Raw genomic sequence first — 24188 nt, forward strand, 5'->3', positions numbered from 1 at the left:
ATATATTATATATATATATTATAATATATAATATATATTAAAGAAATGAGAAAACCATGTTCATTTTTCAAATACTAAATGTAGGAATGCAAGACCAGCAAGCAACTCCTCCTCTTTGCAGCTTCTATGAAACTATTATTTGACTCCAGTAAATCTAAGTTCTCCCTCAACTAAAACTACATAGCTACACATGAAAAAAAGTCCTGCTTTTACATTTTTCAGGGGAATGTTCGTATAGGAAGCATATTTTCATAAAGCTTGCTCATCAAGTCCAAAAGAATAAACTGCTTAATAGCATTTCTATTATTAACTGAATTAAGATTATTTTTCCCAACATAAGACATTAAATATAGAATGAAGGGGAAGAAAAAATATATTGAAAAGAGTGTTTCAATTTAATTTCTTCTAAATTCATCTGCAAAATTGAGTTACAAATTAAAATTTAAGTAAAGAAAGACCTGTCAGTCATTTTGGCACTTTCTTCGGGCCAACTTATCTGAGGCAGCTGCAAAACTACATTTAAGGGTCATATATTTTCTTTTAAATCAGCTTCCAAATGCATCTCAGAGAATGGGCCATGACAATGGTTTGAAGCTTTTATCCCCTCTGCAGCTACAAGTCATCACAATGCTGACTCTAATCAGGTTACTCTGCATCTGTCTGCCACAAATAACCTAGTAACAACTAAATGGATTGCCATAAATCTTTCCATTAGAATTTATAACTTTATTAGCACAATATTTTTGAACTGATTGCATTACTTTGAAGAGCAGCTTTCATTTATTTTGTCGTTTGGGGGTCAAATGTGTACAATGGCTGGAAGCTGAATGCACAATAGGAAGCCTTGCTCCAACTCCACGGTGGTCTCCAGGATTTCCCTTCTCCAGAGACTGCAGCCGATTTTTTTAAAGGAACACTTTGTTTGCTGTGCTGAGGTTGAACCATGTGGCTGAATGTGACCAAGGTTCTTCATTGATGACACACAGGGGTCACACTGCCAGTTTTATGGCCCTGATAAGGCTTCATAAAAGTAATTTGCCATTGGGTAAGTTTTCAAAGGATTATACATCTTTCTTTTTGGTTTTCTTTAGAGCTGTTGAAATCCATGCCAAGGATGTGAGGATCAAGCAATATTCAGTGATCCTAACCAATGTGGTTTGATTCATCAGTATCTTGAGGTAGGGGGAAAAAAGCAAAAGGCATTTGTTTTCTAAAAAAAAAATTTAAGTATTTCTTTCACTGTGGTTTAAGTACTCTGTATTTGCTGAACTACAACAACTCCAAACAGTATAGAGTATGGTTAAGAAGAAATCACCTAAGCAGTTTTCATAGATGACTACAGTCCAGCATTTTGCCAACACAGCTGTACAAACACAAATGCATTCATGTTGAATACATAGCCACACATACACCACAAAAAATCAAGGAAGAGCTTAATTGCATTTTTGTTTTAAGGGATTAGCTTCTACAAATTTTTGACATAACACACAAAATTTGAAATTTGAGAAAAAAATCTAAGTTTAAAAATTCAAGAATGAAACTGTATTAGGGTAAAATGCACTTTTTTTTACCTTCAGTGCCTGAAGCTAAAGGTACTTTCCCATCTGAGGACTGAAAAAAGATCAGAAGTTTCAGTGGAAAAGGGAACTTTCCTAAGACGAAGGCTCAGAAATAGCCATACATTCCTTTGTGGTTTGTCCATTATTAAATGGGAGTCTGCAGAGTTCTGCAGGGTTGTTAGCATACATTGGATTCTCTGGCAAGATCTGAGGATAATTTATCAGCTTTTACTGGCTGCTTAGGTGAAACTGTGAGCACAGACACAAATAACAGGCCATTCATTGCTGAGATGGAGGTGAAAGGTGCAAAACAGGCGAAAAATGCCTGTATAGAGACACCATGTCTAACAAGGTGCCTCAAATCATACTTAGATGCTACAGAAAAAAAGCAATTAGGTAGCCCACTTGCTAGAAAGGCATGGAGTCATCAGTTTTGATTTTATTTCTTCCTTGCAAACACAGAAAATTTTGCATAAAGAGAAAGAAACCTTGTTAAGTAAATTATTACAGACAGGAACAGGTTTATTACAAACCTACCCCTGCCATACCCAAATACCAGATCTACATAAGACTGTAACATAGGAAGTGAATCTGCCCTGCTTTTTGTTCTGCTAACTTAGAGAATTTAAACGGAGGCTTGCAGCCTAAGACATTCTCAAGTATCCCAGAAAATGAATCAAGACTTGATATTTCTATGAGCAACGTGGATCTGTCATGACAGGAATCATGAGTGCCTCTCAAACATGCATGGCAACCAAAAGCCACAAAGAGCCAGAAATAGAAAATCAGAAGGACAAATCACCCTCCTTCCTGCTTCCACACATCTCTCACCTTTAACTGACCTTTCACCCAAAAGAAAATTTGTACAGGACAGCCCAGGAATCTTGAACTAGCTCATTTCTTGGATGCTATGGAAGAAATATCAGTTGGTAGAAAGCACACTGCATTAACTTCCAAACCCATGTGCCATAAGGAACGAAAATAACTTCTGGCTAATCATTACACATATTTCTTTTCTGTTATGAAGTTTGGGAAAGAGCCTTTAAAAATTTTAAAGAGTTCAAAAAAAAAAAAAATCTTTACCCACTAATAAAAACATGTAGTAGCAAGGTAATTATCTTCTACACTAGAACATTTAAATCTCTAAAGAAAATAGGAAAATGTATGTAAAATAATATAATAAACGTACATCTATTGTCTAAAAATGACAATTTCATGTAGTAAATTGGCTCTTCTGTTTGAAAGCATTTCCACAGGGATTCTTAAGGAAACAGAATGGTTTAATTCCTTAAAAAATAGATAGGATAGATTAGGCCATTTTTTTCATTAAACTGCTCATAGTTTACATTTAAGGAGATATGGTTTGAGTCTCCATTCCTGGTTTCTCTTCAGATTTAATTACACTCAAAATCCCACCATTTCTGAGTGCACAATTCCCTGTGGCTCCTGGCTGGCCGCCACCAAAGTGTCCACATAGAACACCGGCAGTAGTGTTCATCCCAGCCTCCGAGCCTGAAACAGGGAGCAGGGCTAGGAAAAAGGAAATACAGGCCACCTGTGTCCAACTTTAAACCTGTCAGACATGGTTTGTGACATTATTTCACCAGACCATTGTGCTGTCAGGATAAGAGATCACAAGAATTTCTTGAATCTACTTTAAGGCTTGCAGTGTTAATAAAACACAGTATGCTGAACAAAAACATGAGTCAGACCGTAAAGCTTTCACACTCGTGGCATAAATTTGAGTTGTCTTTGTTTTCTCAGCTCTGAATCTAACAATGTAAGCACTGCATCTGCTTTTATGAAGCTTTCTGTATTTTTTTCTCAGTATTTAGTTAGGAAAATACATTAACACACCTAGGTATTAGAGTAATAAGCATCATTGACCCCAAGAAATAATTGTTACAGATCATTCTCTTCTTGAAAACAGTATTCACTCTTAAGCCCACCTAAGGCTACCTAAAAACTTTCTCAAAACAAACTCTACAAATTCATAAGGATTTAAAAACTACTTCTCAATACAATGAGCATATTCAGTTTTAAGAAAAGCAGACAAAACTTACATACCTAATTTCCCTCCTGTTTAAATTCCCTTTTTATTTAAAGTCAGAAGTTTCTATCAGTTATGACTACGTGTTTTACAAAGCTTATTTTTAACTCAAGACCATACTGCTGCAAAAGCAAGAAGTACTTAGTGTACCTAGAACCTCATTAGATTGATCTGTATTATCCTTAACCACTGAAATGGAAAACTAAGAATATTAATATGGCAGCTTTGACATCATAACAATTGATGCAAATTCTAGGGTCTAACTTGATAATTCCTGCATGCTTCCCCCAGTGAAAGAGCAGAACTATTGTCATATTCTGAGCATATGTGTAGTTTAACCTTACTTGGTTTTTATAACAGGGGATTCTGACAAAGAACTGGAATTCATTTTCTAAAATAACACATCTTATGTGTCAATAAAAAGAAACAAGAGCAGTCACAAGAATTAATGAGGCTGATTATAAGTCAGATCTCAAAAGGATATTATCAACTCTTAAGCAAGTCAAATGTCAAACTCAGGCTAAAAGTCATTTGAAGTACTGCATACATTCTTCCACACCTTGGGATAATCCCTCTAGATTAATGCCTTCTTATCATTTTCCCCTCTCAGTTTATTCAAAACACTTACCAAATGAAAAATCAAGCAGGCAGTAAAAGCCAAGGTGCTTTTGCAGTAAGAAAATGAGCAGCCACAGCACGAAGCCTCTCAGGGCTAAAAGAACAACTTGTGCATAAAACCCTGCCTGTGGATGAACACTGATCAGATCCAGTTTTAAACTCATGAAAAAACTTAGATCTTGAAACAAGATCCACTCATTGTTTGACTGATACAAGCTCTGAATGTAAAGCTTGGGCCTGATTTTAATTTCAGCACTAGTAATAAAACTGTAGTTTAATCCTCTGGAAAAAAAAAAAAAAAATCAATCAATTTACCTCCTCTCAAAGCATCTTTTCCCCTTGGCTGAACATGACATTAAAGGTTTCAAATGTCATACTTGTAAACTATGTGGAATTAAAAGATGTCTCTATGGAACTGCTACATTAAATGGATCTTAAAGCGGTTTATGATTCAAAAGAATGATAGGAATTAAGTACTAGTAAAACCTAAAAAAGTAAAAAAGGAAAAGAAACAGGCTCTTAAGCATTCCAGACATAAAACTCACTAGATAAAGAACTGTAAGAATTAAGGATTACAACTCCCTGAACCTTAAACATTACATCCACTACAAGTGCCAACATTAACAATTTGCTTCCATCAAGATATTTGTTACAGGCTGGTATAATGCCAACATAGAATCTTTATTAGAGTTCAATTGATAAAAGCAAGGTTTCCCTCCAAACTCCCTCATCACATTTCATCACGTCCAATAGATTATAGATTACAAGTCATATTTGCAAAAATCTACACACAGTCAACCCCCGTTCTGGCTCTGTTGTCTGGACCACTTTGTGCCTTAAAAATAATGACAACAAATAAACTTGAAACATCTTTGCTGTGTTAGATTTCACTTCACTACTGCAAACAGCATTATTCTCATCTTTGATGTCAAGAACCCAAGAGTATTAAATAAACTTGCTTCAACCTCAATGTAAGAATCATATTACAAGTGTCACAGGGAGGGGAAAAACCAAAAGAAAAACCCCAGCAAAAAAACAAAGCACGTTTGAAATTTTTCTTTGGGCTTTTTTTCCCCTTTTAATTTTCAGAATTTTCCTAAACATTAGAATCCAGGGTTTATTTCACCTGTTTTCTCAGTAAATCCTGTCCATTATTCCCTTCATATTTCTTATATAGTAGATGATACGTGTTTGATATTTGGGCTAAGAAGCTGGTGCTATTTCTAGTATTAATGAACAATGTTTTCACTTCCTTTATTAAAGTTCTTACCATAAGATTGAAATCACTTAGACATTTTCACCTGCTTTAAATCAAGCAAGGAGGGAAGCAAGGAAGGACTGGATTTCATACCTCACTTTCTGACACAAAATTTTTTTTCCTTGTAGGTACACACAGGTTTTTGAAAATAAAAATGTTAATGTAGGAGGACCAACAACTGACTAATTCATAAATAAATGTTTTGTAACCTGGAAGTACAGTAATGTGCCACCTCCAACTGGGTTTGCACCAGGACTAGACTCCATAAAAATCCCCCTAATCTTAGATAGGCTATCAGACAATAATAATGAAATTTACTGTGTAACAGAGATGAAAATAGATCTCTAAAAAGACACCTGCTTTGATATGAATTTTCCAGGTTCAGACTTCAAAAATCACTGCATATTTTCTGTCTTACAAGTGTCCAGTAGCACTAAAGCCAAAGCTTCTTTCCTTCTGAAAAGCACTTTTATTTCTTGAAATGCTCCAAGAAAAAACAAATATCAGTGCATTACAGCTTTGGAATTTACTATGTTTGACACTGGCCTGAGAACACTCTTCAGTAGTTTTTTAGTAAGTGTGTTTATCAGCAAAAGAGATGATGCCCTTCTAACTCCTGTGACATCTGTCCTATCAATCCTGAGCACAACAGTGCCAGCTCCTAGAGCCACGATCACACAGGTAGCCGAGCATGTTACTGCTCAGGCAAATGTGGTATGAATTCTCAGATGATGAACTGTGCTAAGGCTGCATGTCAGAGGTGATGAAACTGATAATCCATCAGTAATTTTCTAACCACCCCAACATCTCTGACCCATTGAACTAAATAAATGTATTTAATCACTGACTAGTCAACTGATCAGAAGGTGCCACAGGGTGAAATGAGTGTCTTGACAAAGGGAAGACAGGCACTACCCAAACCACTGCCACAACAAGCATCTCTTATCTCAGCCCTGTTTACCCACACACACAGATTCAACCTTAAACCGTACTACAGAATAAAATTTTTGTTTATAACAAAATATAAAACTGATTTCCTAACATTATCCTTAAGAAAATAATTCTGGCAACATGTTCCAGACTCTCTTCTTGTAAAGAGATTAGATTAAAACCACAAAAAACCCCCAACCCACCAATCACTTCTGATGAATCACAGCCCAGATAACAATACAAGCAAAGGATGCTGCTTCCACAGAAGGTTTTTCAGCACCTTTCTGGTCTCACTGTTGCCAGCTTCGTGACTAAGAAGAATGGCAGGACAAATCCCACACCCTTCACAGAAGTCTTAAGCAAACTTTTCTTGGCACACAAAAACGTGATTGCATGCAAAGTGGTGCTTTCCCCAGGTGTTCCTATGGCAAAACAACATGCCTGCCCAGCACTGGGTTATTAATGCCTCATTCTCCTGATGTTCTGTGTTGGCAGCCATGACAGAAGGCTTTGAACTTGTTTATTCACACTTGTTTAATCCTGTCTCCACACAGCACATCACAGCCTGTGGGGCTTGGAAGATGGATGAGTGAAACCAAGGCCACGAGGGGGTCAGGGTCAGGGTTGTCTCTGAATCTCAATAACTCCATCACTCACTGCAGCAGGCACTTCAGAGGTCACCTCAGCCGAGGAGTTTGGGATGGATGTGCAAAACAGCTGGCACAAGCACACACACAGATTCCCTGCAGTTGATGCTACACATGGAAGCAAGGATAAATCCTTACTCTCATGGTGCCTTGAGCTGGTTTTAGTCTATTTGGTTGTAATAAGAAAAAGAAAAAAAGGAAAAAAGTTTGTTTAAAAACATCTGGTGGGTATCAAGCAGCAGCACACAGGCAAAAGGAAGAACTGCTAAAAAAAAATCAGAAAATAAATTTGCCAGTTTAATATTTCTGCTGTAACTAAGGGAAAGAAGTAAAAAGAGCACCTGATGTTGCAGACTAGCTCTAGTACACAGTGACAGTGGAGGGCAATGCATTTCATCCCACTTGCATTGTGACACACTGTGCCTGACAAAGAAGCTTCTTTGAAGCACAGACAGCACAGATGACACAAACTCCTACTGTGTCCAATGCTCAGGAATTTTAATGTGCACCAATGCTAAATCCTAATTTTTAAAAGCTTTATGTGTAGAATATATGTGTTTCATATATATACATATTTCATGCATATATACACATATTTTTTTATATATATATAAAACATACGGTAGTTAAATAGCTGTATACTGCTCAGGTCCTAAACAATATTCAGCATAATTTGAGAGTTTTATTCCCATAACTTTAGCAAATAATTATGCTTTTCATAACTATACTGCACACTATATTGTGTTTGTTCACCTGTTCTGTTTGTCACTGGCAGGAACTTCATCACACACTGATACAAAAACATTCTTTTCTTATAGCTCTGAACTTGTGCTTTCTACAATAACCTCATAATAATCCACCCTGCAAAAGTGAAATTATTTCCAAGAGAGGTGGAAATGAGTATTACTAGCTACCTTTAAGCACATGTGCAGCACTGCAATTAAAAGCATAAATCTGACCCAACCAAGTTCTCATTTGTTCAGAATGCAGGTGTATAATGAGAAAAGTGACATATAAACTCAGATCTGCACATATGCACCCAGCGTATTTATGATAGCCAGTCAAAATACTTTGATGAATAGGAAAATACGCAGGTGAATTATATAAAGAATAGTCAAAGACATGTCTTTATTCTAGGAAGAGAAAACAAGCCCTTATAATCTGACCAAGCTATTTGAGAAGAAAATCCAGATAAATAAGAGAAACAGTAACAGGGCTCAGTCCCAGTCTCTCCAAAAAATGTAAAACCATAGGCTGCAGTGTAGACATCACTTAGACTAATGACACTGGCAGGGAAAGAAGTAGTTCCACAAAAATTTGCAGATCCATTTTTTATGCCTTTCTTTTCTTTGAGGGAGGGCAGTGGAACAGTAGTTATTAGTGATCAAAAGGTATTTTTTTTCAGATGGTTGGTTTGCTTTTTGAAGCATTTCTCTAAGATACCAATTTCTTAAAGACAGAAGGAAACTTTTTGTGAGGATTGCTGCAACTTCTTTCCCTACGGTGCATTTTCAGCAAAGTTTATGTCTATTAAGTGCTCCCAAGGAGAAGGGTGAGAAGAAGGGAGTCATATTTCCACAATTTTCAATAAGACTGATACAATCAAGGTTTATATAACCCATATAAATATCTATTAATAAAGTCCAAAATTTGGAGTAACTGATACATTCAGAATCAGATACTGCTCCAATGGGAACACAATCTTAATAAAAGCATGAAGAAAGTCACCTGTCTTTTTTACAGCAGGCAGAAGAAGGCAAATAAAATGAAGAATATCCCTCATATTTTTAAGATATCATACTACCAATCAAAACATTTGGCTTCTGTCTGTGATTGAGCAACCAACATGATACATGGCTTCAAAGAGATGGCTCCGAGTCTCAAAGAAAACATGACTGATGTTCAGTATTGCCACCACAGACTTCCACACGGGCATCTGTGGGAGAGGAATTTACAGGTCTGCAGCAGGTAATTAAGTTACTTCTGCAGTGCAATAGGAATTGTATATATGCTAAAGGAGGGACTTGGAGCTCTAAGCTAGAAATCTTCAGTGTTTTCAATCACTTTTCCCAGCTGAGTCTCCAGACTGCAGGCTACTTAACTTCTCCTCCAACAATCTGAATGAACAAGATTTAGACTACTTGAGGAAAATGTGACTCTAGTTGCTGATTCTAAGTTTGAAGCATAAAATATAAAAATGAGAAGACAGAGTTAGAAAAAAATCTAAGTGGAACACAAAACTAAATACTTTCTGAAAACGAATTCAACTTAATTTTTTTTGCCATTTACTGATGCTTTGCTAAAAGAAAAACCATTCTGACAAACACTGTAAAGCTTTAACTTTCCAGTTTGCTTCAACCGCAAACAACACCCAGACTGTGCTTTCCTGTGGGCTTTGTTATTGACATAATTTTAAAACATTCTAAACACTCTGTACTTCAAGAGAAAAGCAAGGTGCACAAAACCAAAGGAAGCTTAACTCTATGCAAGCATCTGTCTCATAAAGACAATCTTACAGTAAAGACAACACACACCTCAGTGGCTGAGGTGACAGTGTTCCACCCAGATGCCATCAACTACTCCAGGTTTTCCACCACCTGTGCCTTTTCTGGATTCCAGCCAAGAAAAATAACTATACTTGTCCAGCATCCATGAGGTGAATGAGCCATTTAAAGTGCTTAAACTTCAAACATATGAGCTTAAACACCTTGTGTGTTCTCTAAATTAGTGGTTTTTTACTGTCCAAGACAGACCATTGCACTAGATGGACCAGCTGGTGAGACCCAGTGGGTCATTATGCCACTGCTTCCCATGGGAAAAAGAAGACATGATATGTGACTACCTCAACAGTGCTGCTCTGGAGAAAACACAGGAATTCTCACATTCTAAACACACCCAAAGATTTGGCATTCATCACTGCTCAAACATAAAAATGATCGCCCTGCTATCTGTCAGCTTTATGAGATGGTAACAGTCAGCAGATGGGGAATTTCTGTATACATTATGACCTGAAAAATAATTCCAAGCTCAGCCAGTACAATTTCTTTTGCAAGATTGTTGCTCAATTTATCCCCTTTAAACTGGGGGTATTTTTCCTCTGGTTCTCATGAATGGTTTGTTTTGAGATGGAATAGAAAGAAGTTCCTTCCCACAATTATTGTGTACATGTTCCCAGCCTTGCTGGGTTGGTAATCTCTTCATAGGCTGACAGAAACCTCGTTTCCTTCTCATTTATTTCATCAAATGATTTTGCATATGAAGTGAGCAACAGGCAGGTTTGAGTCCAATTAGTAGAAGACAAGTCCTCCAGCAGGATGCAGGTGGTTTAAGGAACTGCCAATTTTGAACACCAAGGCCAAGATCTATTTTGGCATACAAGATCAGTCACTGAACCCAGCAGGGCCCAACAGGAGGATCATTAGATGGGAAGAATGGGATGACACTGAAAATTAGTATAGGAGACACTAATTGAACTGGAATAACAGCAAGTGCAAGGCCATGTTCTTTCAAACCCATCCCAGGGAAGCTCATGGCACAGTAGAGCTCATCTGTCACACATCACAGAGGAAGAGAAAGATCTGTGTCTGATTAGTATGGAATCACTATGAGTTACCAAATGCTTATAAAAAGTTAAACATGATCACAGGACTGATCGATCAGGGAACAATGAAGATAGTCATTTGTTAATAACTATCAGTTCATCATGCACAGCATGCAAGTCTTGAAATAGCACATGCAATCTACCCACTCATGTCTCAGAAAGCATATGCAGACTAGAACAGGTGATGAATGACTACTAGGATCAAGCAAATATTTTACAAATAAACTCAGGAGCTTTTTTTGTTTAACTTAGAAATAATGGAGATGAGAAGTGATACCACGGTGGTCTGTAAATACAAAGGAGAGAAAACAACTACAGAAAAATAAGATCATAGAATAGTTTGAGAAGAAATTAACCTTTCAAATGTCATCTAGTCCAACCCCTCTGCAATGAGCAGGGACATCTTCAACTTTATCAGGCTGCTCAGAGCTCCATCCAACCTGACCTTGAATCTGAACCTGACCTGGTTCAGGGTTTTACCACATCCACAGCAAAAAACTTCTTCCTTTTACCTACTCTTGATCGACCCTCCCATTTAAAACCATTAATCCTTGTCCTAATGCAGCAGGCACTCTTAAAAAATCTTTCCCCATGTTGCTTATAAGTCCCTTTTAAGCAACAAAAGGCTGCTCTGAGACATCCGCAGAGCCTTCTCTTCCCCAGGCTGACCAATCCTAATTTTCTCAGCCTTTCCTCATAAGAGAGGTGCTCCAAAATCACAAGAACTAGCATAAGTCAAACATGTTCCTATTTACACTGGAAACATGAAAATTATTTTTCTTACTGTTAGAACACCTAAGTTCCAAGTGAGGCTTTCAACAGAAACGGAAAGAAGCGAGCTCGAGGATGAAGGGGAAGGCAATCAAACTGCTTTTCAGACTGCAGCTTGAAATGTTTCTGAACAGAATTACAAAGTACAGCTGGGTAGAACACAGGAGCTCAGCGATCCAGGACTCCCAGTTCTTTACAGCTCCCCATCCCTTTGTACAGGGGCAAACAGATCTGTGAGACAGCAGAAAGTGACAGCGCACGCCTCCCTTCTCTACCACAATGAAGCCATTTCCCAACTATCAGTACACATTCACATCACTGCCACTTGAAATATTCAAGCAAGAAGAGTGGAACAAAACCACCACTTCATTTCCCACATAAATTCCATGTATTAGAAACTTATATGAAGCATAAAATCTGTGGGAACTTATGAAGTAGCACCAAAGCTATGATGAAATTTTAGTCCTTTAAGCATAAGAGCAAGGGAAGCTCATGTCTGAACAAAGAGAGGGTGAAAAAAAAAAAGAGGCGGTTAAGGATTTCTTCAAAAAAATAGGGTGATTATCAGAATAAAAAATCTATATCAATATATATACATAGAGACAAAGATGTGTATATGTAAAACATCCATCAATCTCATCCTGATAATTACTGTTAATTACCACAGTACTGAACCTTGTTAGAATTAAGATCACAAAAAATTTGCCAAGTCATAGTCTGAGCACTGCTTCAAATAAATACTTTTTTAAACCTGACACTAAAGAATAATACATCATGGATGAAGCATATGCCAATATCTAATATTTCAATTAACATTCAAAGAGTGCTTATTGGCTCCTAAGCAAATAGAACAGAGTTGTAAAAATTCAGTGTTATCTTGTTCTCCTTCACTTCCCATATGAACTAAAAATCAGAGAAATGTCAACCCAAAAAAAAAAAAAAAATCAGCACATGAAGATGCACCCACTAACAGATCAATCAGGAGCTGATTTCTTTCAAGGTTTCTGTGAAGTCTTCTGTGAAGTTGTTCCTTAGCTGTCAACATTTTCTCAGGTAGTCCATTCAGAGAGATGTAAATAGTGCAAAAAAAAAAAATAAAATCAAATCAAAGTTAAGGGGAAGAAAGAAGCCGATAAAAATCAAGTGAGGAATGGGCAAGAAATTATTAGAAGCAGAATCAGATCAACTTCAAATACCTCCTAAAAATGAATTATAAGAAGACCACAGCATGAAAAAATGATAAAAAGGAGAAGAAAAACAAGGCCTAGAGAAACCTACAAGCATTGTACAGCTTGATATTATGAGTGATAGAATTTTAAATATCTTGGATTTAATTAAAATGTAAGGAGTCCTTACCTCTTTTAGCTTTTAAATCTGCAAACCCAGGTGGAGTTCAATGGCTAAGAAGTGAAAATGTAACGATGTGATGACTTGTCTAAATCCTAATGGATGATGGTGGGAAGTACTGCTTCTGCCCACATGGAAGGCATCAATGCTGCAGCACAAACTTAAACAGTTTGTGAGAATTTAGTTGCTAACTAAATTCTGTTAACAACAGAATCTAGGTTGTCCTGATGAAGAGCACCTCTCCCATAAAAATTCTATCTCATTCTGGCTATTGAAACAAAAAGCACACACTCTTAAATATGTAGCTTTCTTGTCTCAGGTGAATTCAGAAGAAATAAAAACACTCAATTAAAACCTAGATTAATAAAGTAAATAAGCAGAACTATTTCTGTTTTTTTGCTCAAAAAAAACTTTGCAATAAGATATCAAGTCAGGCTTTGGTTTATCTGATGTGTCTTCACTCATTTATATTTAGTAATCTCTTAAATTTCTAAAAGTGACTGAGAACTACTGCCCTATACAGAAATGCAATTTTATGTAATGTTTTCAAATAATGGTGTTCCCACTGGCTTCATCCTAATTCAGAGAAAAGTCCACAGAAATTGCTTATTGCAAGCTTCAAAAGTACAGAAAAGTTTTAAGGTATTCACATCACCTTACAAAACCTACCTTTCCCCAGATTATGTAATCAGACAGAATTTTATTTGCTCTCTTCCACAAGAAGAATTGACTTTTCCTGAAGCATACTGAAAATTAGTATAGAAGACACTAACTGAAGTGGAATAACAGCAAGTGCAAGGCCATGATTTGTTAAATTTCTTCCTAGAGAAAAAGCATGATAAGACAAATCATGATGCTTTTCAGCATCCTGCTATTGCTCATAGACCAGACCACAGTCTCCAGCATTCCAATTCCTACAATGATTATTCTGTTGTGATGAGAGCAGAAGAGTGCCAATTCAGACAGAAAACCTTTCATACTCTGCTTAGAAGGATGAGGGAGAGAGATATAAGTAACAGGACATGTTCTCCACATGTGAAAGTAACACCTCAGACCAAATCAGACTTCAAAATTACCAATAACAAAATTAATAATGTGTTACTATCATACATCAAACAGAAACTAGATGGAAAAAACCATCCACCCATTTTACAGTCACACACACTGTGCTCTTCTTTCACTCTGAGTATCTCATAGGAAATTATTAACTCCATTATTATGAACACATTGCAGCCTCTTGCACATGCTCCAGCAAATAGCCATTAGCATTATGATGCAAAGGTCATTGCATAGCATATATTTTATATCTCTCAGCCTTCATTCACTGAATGCTTCAATATATCTCGTTTATTTGTAAAATTACTGTCTCCCACGTTTAAGACGTGGCTTAGACTTGCTTTGCAGAACACCTATGACTTCACACTAAACTCAGTGTACTTCTAAGACCTCTTTTGTTACAGATAAAAACATAATTCAGTGTTGACTCTAAGACAAACAGGATCATTATGTTTAGAGAGTGTTCCAAAGCCTGCTATCCAAGCAATCTATGGCATATAAATAATGCAAGACCTCTTCTTTCTCCAAATGACTTCAGTTCAAGCAGAGACTCAGAAAGATGGAAGCCCAAATTTATACTGCCATTACAAAATTCAATCTATTTCTGGTTCTTCAATTGAATTATGACTCAGAGGCTTCCACTATTTTCCGCACCAACCCATATGCTCCCAACCCATGCAGAAAAGAATCCTATTTGTGAGTATTCCTGAGCTTTATTATTATTACATTAAAATGGCAGCAAATCCCAACTAGTCTGAAAAGCTTCATGTTTGCTTTTAAAGGAAAGTAAGGTAGAAAATGGGTCTTATTTCCCCTCCCCCCTGACCTCTGAACCACAACCTCCTCGCCACTAAAGCGTTCAACACCTCATTTAATCTCTCCTCGCCGCACCGGCACAGCGCTGCAAAAGGGAAAGGGAAAAAAAATAATCTGGGGACTTCATCAATTTTTCATGAATTTTCATTTAGGCCAGAGCCCCCTGTAACAGTGGTCGATAGATCAAGCTGCTGTCACATATTTAACACCTGGAGCTCCAGCTGCTCTCCCTGGGGGCTGCCGCTGACCGCGGCTGGGTCAGAGCGGCCCCGGCCCGCGCAGGGACCCCGGAGCCCCTTGCCCAGCTCACCAGGGGCTCCCCGGGGCTCCCAGCTGGAACCCCAGCCACCCTCACCACGGCTGCTGCACATGTGCTTCCCGATATTCCCGCCGGAAAACTCCACCGCGCGGCTTCGATCACCTCAACCACAGCATTAAAAAAAAATAAATGTGCTTTTAAGATTTCTGGTGTTTGAATGTGAAACAGTTTGGTGAAGGATCAAGCTATTTCAAGCCTACTTCTAAATTCTCCCAAGAAAATCTGAACGTCAACATACATCTAAATAATGCCAACCCATGTTCAATTTCAATTAAAAAATTCTTAAGGACAAAATCTAAAGAAAGATATTTTGCTCTTTTGAATACAACTCTTCACACAGAGGTTTTAGAGCTGGAACATCTGTTTTTAATGATTTAACCATAAAACAAAAACACTACATGAGAATTTGCCATGTACAATTTGGAAGACCTCTTTGACTGGTAGTATCAGGATTATTTTTTCCTTCTGAGGAAGCTCCTACAGAAGAATTAATCTTCACAAAGCACACCATGAATTAGTGTCTTAAAACAAATAGAATAAGTCATATCTATCCTAAAATGTGCCTTCAAATAATAACACTTTCTTCTAAATACCAACAATTTCTTCTTAAATGTCTTCAGGAATGAAGATATTCTAATTAAAAGCAAAAATATTCTAAAGGCATATTTAGTATATTAATGATAGTTTTTAAAGTAACTTTCCAAATCACAGTTCACCACAGTTTTACTGGCATGGACAATTTTTTCTGAGGATAGACATTAGTACAAAAATACCTGCCCTGGCCTGTATGCATGTGCTCTGAAGAGGCATGGATGTAGAAGTATACTTTGTGTGCTTTATAGGGGCTGGTACCTAAATTCAGGTCTGGGAAAGGTGTAAACAGTTACTCAACCAAAAAGAGCTTAGAGATTTCAGCAATTTGAAAAAACTCACTCCAAAAAAAAACCCCAAAGGGCAAAATGACTGTGTTCAAGATGGTTTGAACCTCTCTGCGTCACAGCTGAATTTAACTTCTGTCTTTACACGTAAATACGGATACATCAGAAGACTTTCAATCCCACTGCTTTTACGGCAGGTGCTCATGGAGGTAAAAAGAAAAAGAAATGAAAGAAAATGAACCATAATAAACACTGTTTATCATATTATTGCAGAAACACAAACACATCTAACTTACATAGAAACCCAGTAGATATTTCTTCATAAATCATTCAAAAGTTGCAAGAACACATTATTCGTAACTGCCAATTTAATAAGCTAAGTAAAACAATTACAGTTTTTTACTGTAAAACAACACACTCAAGCATTTCAAACCTGTGAAAATCAGCAGTTTGGCTGTCATGGCACTCTTTGAGGCCTCCTACAGCCAGATAAGAATCCAGAACCCTGTTGACAGCAAAAGACAGCCTCCCTGTTTCTGGTGATGAAAAGAGCTTGGCTGGGTGTGGAAAGGAGAGTTTTCACCACCCCGACAGAGAGCACGAGCCAGGCTGGATCGTGTGCATTCCCACGGACAGGGCTGCAGCATCCAGGCAGGAGCTGAGCACAGGGGAACGGGGACTCACTGCTGACAGCAGCCTGCCACCAGGACCTCATCTCCTGAGCCTGCAAGCAGGCTGCTACAGACCTGCCCATCTTCCTCAGCCCAGAAATGCTGATACCAGAAACACAACTAAGAGACTGCCACTGTTCCCTGAATGCCACTTGAAAACCTGACTTACAACCAAAAGTTATTTCAAACCCCAGCAAAATTGTAGTTTTGCTATCACCTTCCAAAGGATGCCTTTGATACACACCAAAAACTGCCATGTGCTTTTAAAAATCACAGCAGAATCGCTAAAATTAAGTAAACAAGCAATGTATGTAATAATTTACATGTTTCTTCTTTGGTGAACACCATTCTGTAATTGCAGCCACGGTACTGTTCAAGGAAGGATAAAGCACTGTTGAAGTGAAATAGGAGAACCTGCTTTAGACTACACTCTTTAATTGGGGGGTTCAGGAAGTTAAATTTCAAAGCTATGGAAACAGTAAAAGTATAATGTTATCACAAAACATCAGCCATGGTTTCAGATCTCAGTTTCACATTTGCATTGCTCCTGCCATAAAACAGCTGACAAAGTAGAACAGCTCTATTGTTTTTAAAATTTTCTACTATCTCCCATGTGATTCATGCCTGACCTGCCACCAGCTACAGCATTTAAACTCCAAAGATGGAGGATGGTGTAACAAGAATTTGCAGCAGTCAATAAAGTAAGGGTGAGTGAAAACTGACAAGATATAGAGCACATTTAAATTTCAAAATAATCATTGACTTCAATTTGATGACTTAAGGTACAACTGGAACAATCCTTTGACCTTCAACAGGAAAGCCTGAATCTCAACAGGATTACAATAAATATTTCAAGTGTTTAGGTCACTCTCTTAAAATTTCTCAACAGTTAAAACACATGCAGAAAGACACAAGTAATCCAGTAAATTTATCTAGTAATACTCACCCAGATTTCAGCCTTCCTTAAGCTGGTTTCTCCTCTACTCTCAAATACCAACCAAAACTGAAAAGCTTTCTGTGATGCGTTCACTGGCACATTTACTTCTGCTTTGATAGTGTGCCAAAACTGTTTTCATTTTTTGTTTGACTCAGTTTTGAATCTAGGTTACAACAGGTGAAATGCAGTGAAAAGGTCTGTTCTACTTGCCTTATTCTGCCATTTAAATATTTCAAAAATGACATTTTCTGCAATTTCTGAGAAAACAGAATCCTCAAGATCACACCATATTAGCTAAGAAAGTCTGAAGACTGCATTAGGAACACAATTTCTCTTCGATGCTTCCTCCCTTTAAACATACCATCTACTGGACTTAAATATATTCTTTATCAACTAAGAACACAAATTTGTTCTAGAGCCCTACTTCAAACACATTTTAGGCAAACTACTTTCAGATGAAGAGCTGTAGGTGAAAAACTCAAGCCCAGCAAGAAGAGAGGACTCATAAATGTATTAAAATACAATTATAGGCAAAGATGCACATTCTGAATAAAAAGAACCATGTTGAGTCAACCCATATAACTAAGCAGCAAAAAAAACCCATGTGCAACTGATTATATTTTATGTCTGATGAGCTTGTTTGCTGTGAATATAATGAATGTATCTGCTAACTCTACTGGAAGCAGACTACTCATGCCAGGTGGGCTCGGAAAGAGCCCTGTTGACTTCTCTGTTAAGACAAAGAGAATCAATAAAGACCAAGACTGCTGCGGATGATATGAGAAATGGCCAACAATTTCACTTGCCATTCACATAATGAATGAGGCCAGGGTCAAATTTATGATTGAGGAGCATATATTGAGGTTTCCAGCAGTACAGGACATGAGTCACCAAGATGCTGTCTGCTTCTGTTTATCTCATAACAGATTATGAGATAAAGAGAAACAGACAGCGCACCTTAGATTAAATGATAGGTATTTTTTCCACATTAGTTCCAGTATAACCAACTCTAGACATCATTTAAAAATTAGATTATTCTTCAGAAGAAGATTATCCTTTGTCCATGTTATTCTTCAGAGGAAGATTATCTTTTGTCCACATTTGTGCCAACCATGATTATACTCTGGCTAGAACCTCATTTCAGTATAAATCTCTTATTCTGTGCGGTCACTGCTACTGAGCAAACACAAGTGAAAATGCCTTCACTAAAAGCAACAGCTAATGACAAAATGCTGCGCATATCCCCATTTGTTATCTCCCAGAAGTGTGTGCAAGTGCTGGGGTGACAGCATAAAAGCCACCATGAAGTTTTAAAGAACACTAGAAAAAAAAAACTACTCACATGCCACTTCCAGGGACGCGTTGCGGCTCACAGCCTCTCCAAGGTAGTTCCTGGCTACACAAACGTAGCTGCCCTCGTCGGGTTTGCTCCTGCGCCCGTGCACGATGCGCAGGAAGAACAAAGATCCGCTGGGCAGCAGCATGCGGTGGGAGCGCGGGTCGTCCTTGTCCGTCTCCACCCGCTCGCCGTCCTTGTACCACTCGATGGTGGGCGTGGGCCTTCCCTCGGCCTTGCAGTTCAGGGTGGTCGGCTCTCCTTTGGAAACAATCACATCTGAGGGATGCTCAACAATCCGCGGTGGAAAGTCCTCCTGGCGGAGACGGGATCCTGAGGAAAAGAGCAGAGGGAAGGGAGAACAATTTAGTTGTGCTTTAGGCGTCATGAAGAGCTCTCGCAAGTTACTCTTTTAATGTCACAAAACTTCACAAAAAGAGAAAACAAAACCCTTTACAACATCTGAGGTTACTTTGTCTGCTATCAGAGACTGTATCAGTTACTCCTCTATCTAAAAATCTGAGATGAACTAACAGAGATAATCCTCTGTAGTGTTATCAAACCCATACCAGATGCAGACTGTGCTTAGAGGTGGATCCCTTACACGTACATGTATGACATCTTTTTTTTTTCCCTGATCATCTTCCTATTTACATTAATTTCTAGATCACTGTGTGGTTCCAGATTCCCCTCATAGCAACTGCTTTCTCATCCTTTCATCCGCCAGATTCAATAGGAGGACATCCAAAACCACAGTCTCTTACCACCCCCTATTAGTTAACAGTTCTTTGCAGTTTAACATATATGCTTCGTAGCCCTTTTCCACAAACAGCCCCAGTATGAAGGAGAAAAAAGAAAGCCAGAAGGGAAATCTGAAATGTCAGCTCACTTTAGAAATTTTCAGTTTCAGGATTGCACGTATACACACACATAAATACGATATAAGCAGAGAATCATAGAAAGGCCTGGGTTAAAGGGGCTTTTAAGCTCATCTCATTCCAGCCCCCTACCATGGGCAGGGACACGTTCCACTGGACCAGGCTGCTCAGAGCCCAATGCAACCTTACCTTGAACACTTCCTTCTACAACATTAATGGTGGAATTAATTCCACAGACACTTTCCACTCTTGCATGTCTAGTTAGACTACATGAGACTGGAAAAACATTTCTGCAACAGCCACGGCAGTTGGCGCCTCAAAAATAATTTTTCTAGCATGGATCCTGAAAATCCTTTGAGTGGAGCTGCCAACACTGCTACAATTGGTCTGCACTTCTTAAATACAAGGTAAACCAGCCTCTGCAGGTTAGTGAAACATTTGTCTCAATTTTCTGATCAGCAGTTTTGCTGAGTGGTAGAAAAGCAAATGTCTTAATTATAGTCTAGGCTCTACGTACTTTAAAATATTTTCAATGCCTCATTTACTGCAAAAGTTATGAGGAAAGGCATAAGGATCCATTCAACAGAGTGAATCCACCTTTGGACTTCTGTTTTACTAACACTCAGGTCATTAAGCTAAGGCTTGCCACTGCAGTTAAGTGTTACATTGCTGTTGCACAAATTGGCTCTTTCAGTGGCTTCCAGATTCTATTACCAGAACAGCAAAGAAATCCATAATCTGCAATGCCTGTACATGAAAAAAACCCATAATCTATAGCTAAGCACAGATGGACTTACGGGACATTTGGAGGAGAATTATGTATTTTATTCTCACTTCTACTGACCAGAATAAAAAAATAAAAATCTAATAGGAGCATCTCCAGCTAAAAAACAATCCTAGTCCATGACCCCATACAAAACATCAAAAAAAGACTGAAATCACCATTAAAGTAAAAGGTACATATCAGACAGCACATGGGACTAAAAGGCCAACTTCACACTCTGATTAGGAACATTTGTATGTCCAGACATGTCTAACAACTTAATTCATTGTTTATTCTCAAAAAGCAAACAAAACCCCTCTAGTTGTTTTAAGAAATTTCTATTAACAGTATCAGGAAGAAAAGGAAAGCTGAGGTGTTTCTGCAACATGAGAGAGACTTACGGCAGAGAACAGATACAACTGAATTTTGATAAATGCTTAACACAGGGTAACAAAATCAGTTGCAACAAATGCGAAACAAATCCAAAATATTAGTTTTCTTGTACACAAAGGTTGGTAGTGTTCAGAACTCCTAGAAGTATATCCTACACAGACTCAGAGGCCATGCTTAAAGCTGTGCAAAAGCTTTCTCCCATAAAGATTTAACCTTATACATTATACAACACAATTAAAAATGCCTCCCAAGGTACCAATAGGGCTGATTCTTCCTTTTCAGTACTGATGTTTATCACAAATCTGGTGTTTACTCATTCCATCCTAATGAAGCAATTTGTGCACAAGAGAGGGCATAGATGTGAGCAGCCAGGACGACGTTAATGTACAAGGAGAAAAGCTCAGGAGGTGTTTCAAGGGGGGATCACACCACACATTCCCGATGGCTGGGTGCACCTTCAGCTATCCAGGGCTACAAGGAATTCCCCTCATCCTGCACTTAGAGGAGGGGAGAAGCAAAACACACACAGGATCATTCACAGAGCACACTGAACTCCCTCCTTCCAAAGTGAACTGAGCACCAACATGCATTCCCAAAGGTTGTGCTGATTTAGAAATAAACCAGAAATTTGGCTCCACTGCCAGTCTCCAGACACTATCTACATATCAGAAAGAGACAGACACAAGTGGTCTTTGATTCTAGTTTTGATTGTTTCGCTATGGTCCCCCTCCCAATTCTCTTATGATACAACCTCATTTAGAAAGAACAGAAATTCTAATCAGCCCATGAGCTGTCTGGGCAGAAGATGCTTTTACTGCAGAGCAAGGTGCAAGCATGACTTTAAGCAGGCAGCTGTGGTATATCCTGGGCTACCCATACAGCTTCCTTTTCTATTCCTGCCCCCAGGATTTCCATCTGGGGCATGCATATAGCATATGAACAACCCCAGAATTTAGGAGCCCTTAAGTTTGACTATAATAGGCTGCAATGATTTCACATAAGCTTCTATATGCTGGTGAGCAAAACCAACATTTCTACAATATTAGAATTGTTTATGTGTGATTAAATTAATCTTCACTTTAAATTGAACATCAAGTTCTGAACTTACACTGCCTAGGATCCTGCAATATAATGTTTTGTCACTCTAACAAACACAGCTTTCATTTTCAGATACCAGAGCCTGCTAACTACTGACAATTGCTGACCTGATAAATGCTGACTGATGGGAAACGCTGTAGTTCTCATAATAACTGGTGACATTATAGATTTGTCGTAAACTGTCACTTCATAAGTAAAGAGCATTTGCATTCATATCTACTTTTATGTGAATCATTTCTGCAGCAATCACTGCTAATGCCCTTTGAGGTCAGGACACTGAACAGAAGCAGCTCAGCCTCATATTGGAACCAAAAAAAAAATAAACTGCTGTGGGACACATCTTGTTACCAAAAAGCAAAAGAATGCTCAAGTTATTTGTCTGTCCCTGGGCAACACATGTACTGTGTTATATATATTCACCAAACTTCTTACACTCTCCTCCCTGTATTATGAATTTATATATTTATATTATCTAATCAAGGTAGGGAAAGAAAGTAAGAAAAGTGAGGAAAATCAACAAAAGGAAAAAAAAAATGTAACCTGTATATTGTACGTCAGGTGTCAACACACTGCTCTTCCACTCCCCTACTTTAACTTAATTCAGATGTGTTGGACAGGAAATTCCTGGAGAATCACCTCCAAGACTACTCCTTTGGGAAGTGTAAAAGACAACAATCACTCATTCATTTCAACCACTTCAACACCAGGGTGCCAACTAAGGCAGGTTTTCCCCATAACTACCACCGAGCCTCACAGATTTGCTTTCATATGCTCAGACTTCCTCACAAGTCTCCTCAGGGAACCAGTGTACAATATGGTTACAGCTACACTGGTAGCATTATTAGCAGAAAGCCTATTATTTTCAGTTTAGTCTGGCTGATCCTACAGTCAAATAACCCTAAAAAATTATTTTGATACAAGAATTTTTATTAATAAATGAAATAGATTTGCTGTAGGCACGCAGGTGCAAGTAGGAAAAGAGACAAAAGCAAGGAGTCAATACTGTATTCCTTTTTAGTGCATTTCCTCAGAGTCACTATGCAATCCCTGTCCTAAGAGCAATCACAGAATGGTCTGGGTGCCTAAATATCATCCAATTCCAAACCCCCTGTTATGACTTGACCAGGTTGCTCAGAGCTCTGTCCAACCTTCATGGGATGGGGCATCCACAACTTCTCTGGATAACCTGTTCCAGTGCCTCACCACCCTCCCAGTTAAGAATTTCTTCCTAATATCTAATCCAAACCCACTCCCTGTCAGTTTCAAGCCATTCCCCCTTATCCTGTCACTCCATGTCCTTGAAAAGTCTCTGTCCATCTTTCTTGCAGGCTCCCTTCAGATGGGAGGGCCTGGAAGGCTTCAGTTGGGTTATGTGCTCTCTGTCTAACACAAGAATCACCACAGAAAAAGGCATTTGGCAATTCACTTTTTAGTCCTCCTAGTCCACTATCTTTCAAATTTCTAGGAAGAGACTTTCATTTATTGCGCTTCATATTCTTCTAGTTTTAATTTACTTCACATAAAGACCAAATGTTGATCTAATCTATTAAATCTACTCTCTAAATAAGCTAATGATGTGTCATACCAGAAAAGCAATGGTACAGACTAAATTCAGAGACATTTAACTCATTTCTCAAATCAACATGAATGTTTATTCATGGCTACTGGGCCAGCAGTGGCTAAGAGACAGGCTAGCAATTGCATTATAACCACTGAACAATTTCAAAGAAAAAACAATACTGCATTAGTTTACATGTTAACACTCTGATCTGGTATTTCATAATACAGATTTCCAAAATGCCTTCAAGAGCCTCCTCAAAATTCTCTTTCCCCCCTCTGACATTATCAGCACCTGTCACCATCTGACATCACATTTATTTGCATCTCTAACTCTTTTCCAACTTTTACCTACCTGACTTTCTATATATAGAAAAGTTCTTCCTCAGCTGACCTCCAAGACTACTAATCCTTTTATATCCTTCCTCAAGGCTCTCAATATGATTCCTTTAACATTCCAAACACATATCTTTAATATACTTGGATATTTACCTACTCTCCAATCTGCCCTACTGTTCTCATGCTACTGCTGTAAAAGGGATGCTTAAAATGGGATGCGATGTTTTACATTGTCTCATATATTCGAAATATTCCCAGTTCAGGAGTTCTAACAGGTCACACTGAACATGTGTGTTGTATATTAAGTTCAGAAAGTAAGCATTGCCAACAAGAGCCACAGAAGTTGTTGCAACAATGGACTGGAAA

The 24188-nt window shown here is 38.2% G+C and overlaps 1 protein-coding gene across 5 annotated transcripts in view; it reads right to left on the reverse strand.

The window, feature by feature from the left end:
- ROBO2 (roundabout guidance receptor 2) overlaps positions 1–24188 on the reverse strand; it is an 866123-nt gene that overhangs the window by 376078 nt on the left and 465857 nt on the right. For all 5 annotated transcript variants that reach the window (XM_058019193.1, XM_058019191.1, XM_058019192.1 and 2 more), the window contains exon 2: positions 18801–19127. In XM_058019193.1, the coding sequence (XP_057875176.1) occupies positions 18801–19127 (327 nt within the window). The remainder of the gene's footprint in view (positions 1–18800; positions 19128–24188) is intronic.

The sequence above is a fragment of the Melospiza georgiana genome, chromosome 2 (assembly GCF_028018845.1).
Source record: "Melospiza georgiana isolate bMelGeo1 chromosome 2, bMelGeo1.pri, whole genome shotgun sequence".
Lineage (NCBI taxonomy): Eukaryota > Metazoa > Chordata > Aves > Passeriformes > Passerellidae > Melospiza > Melospiza georgiana.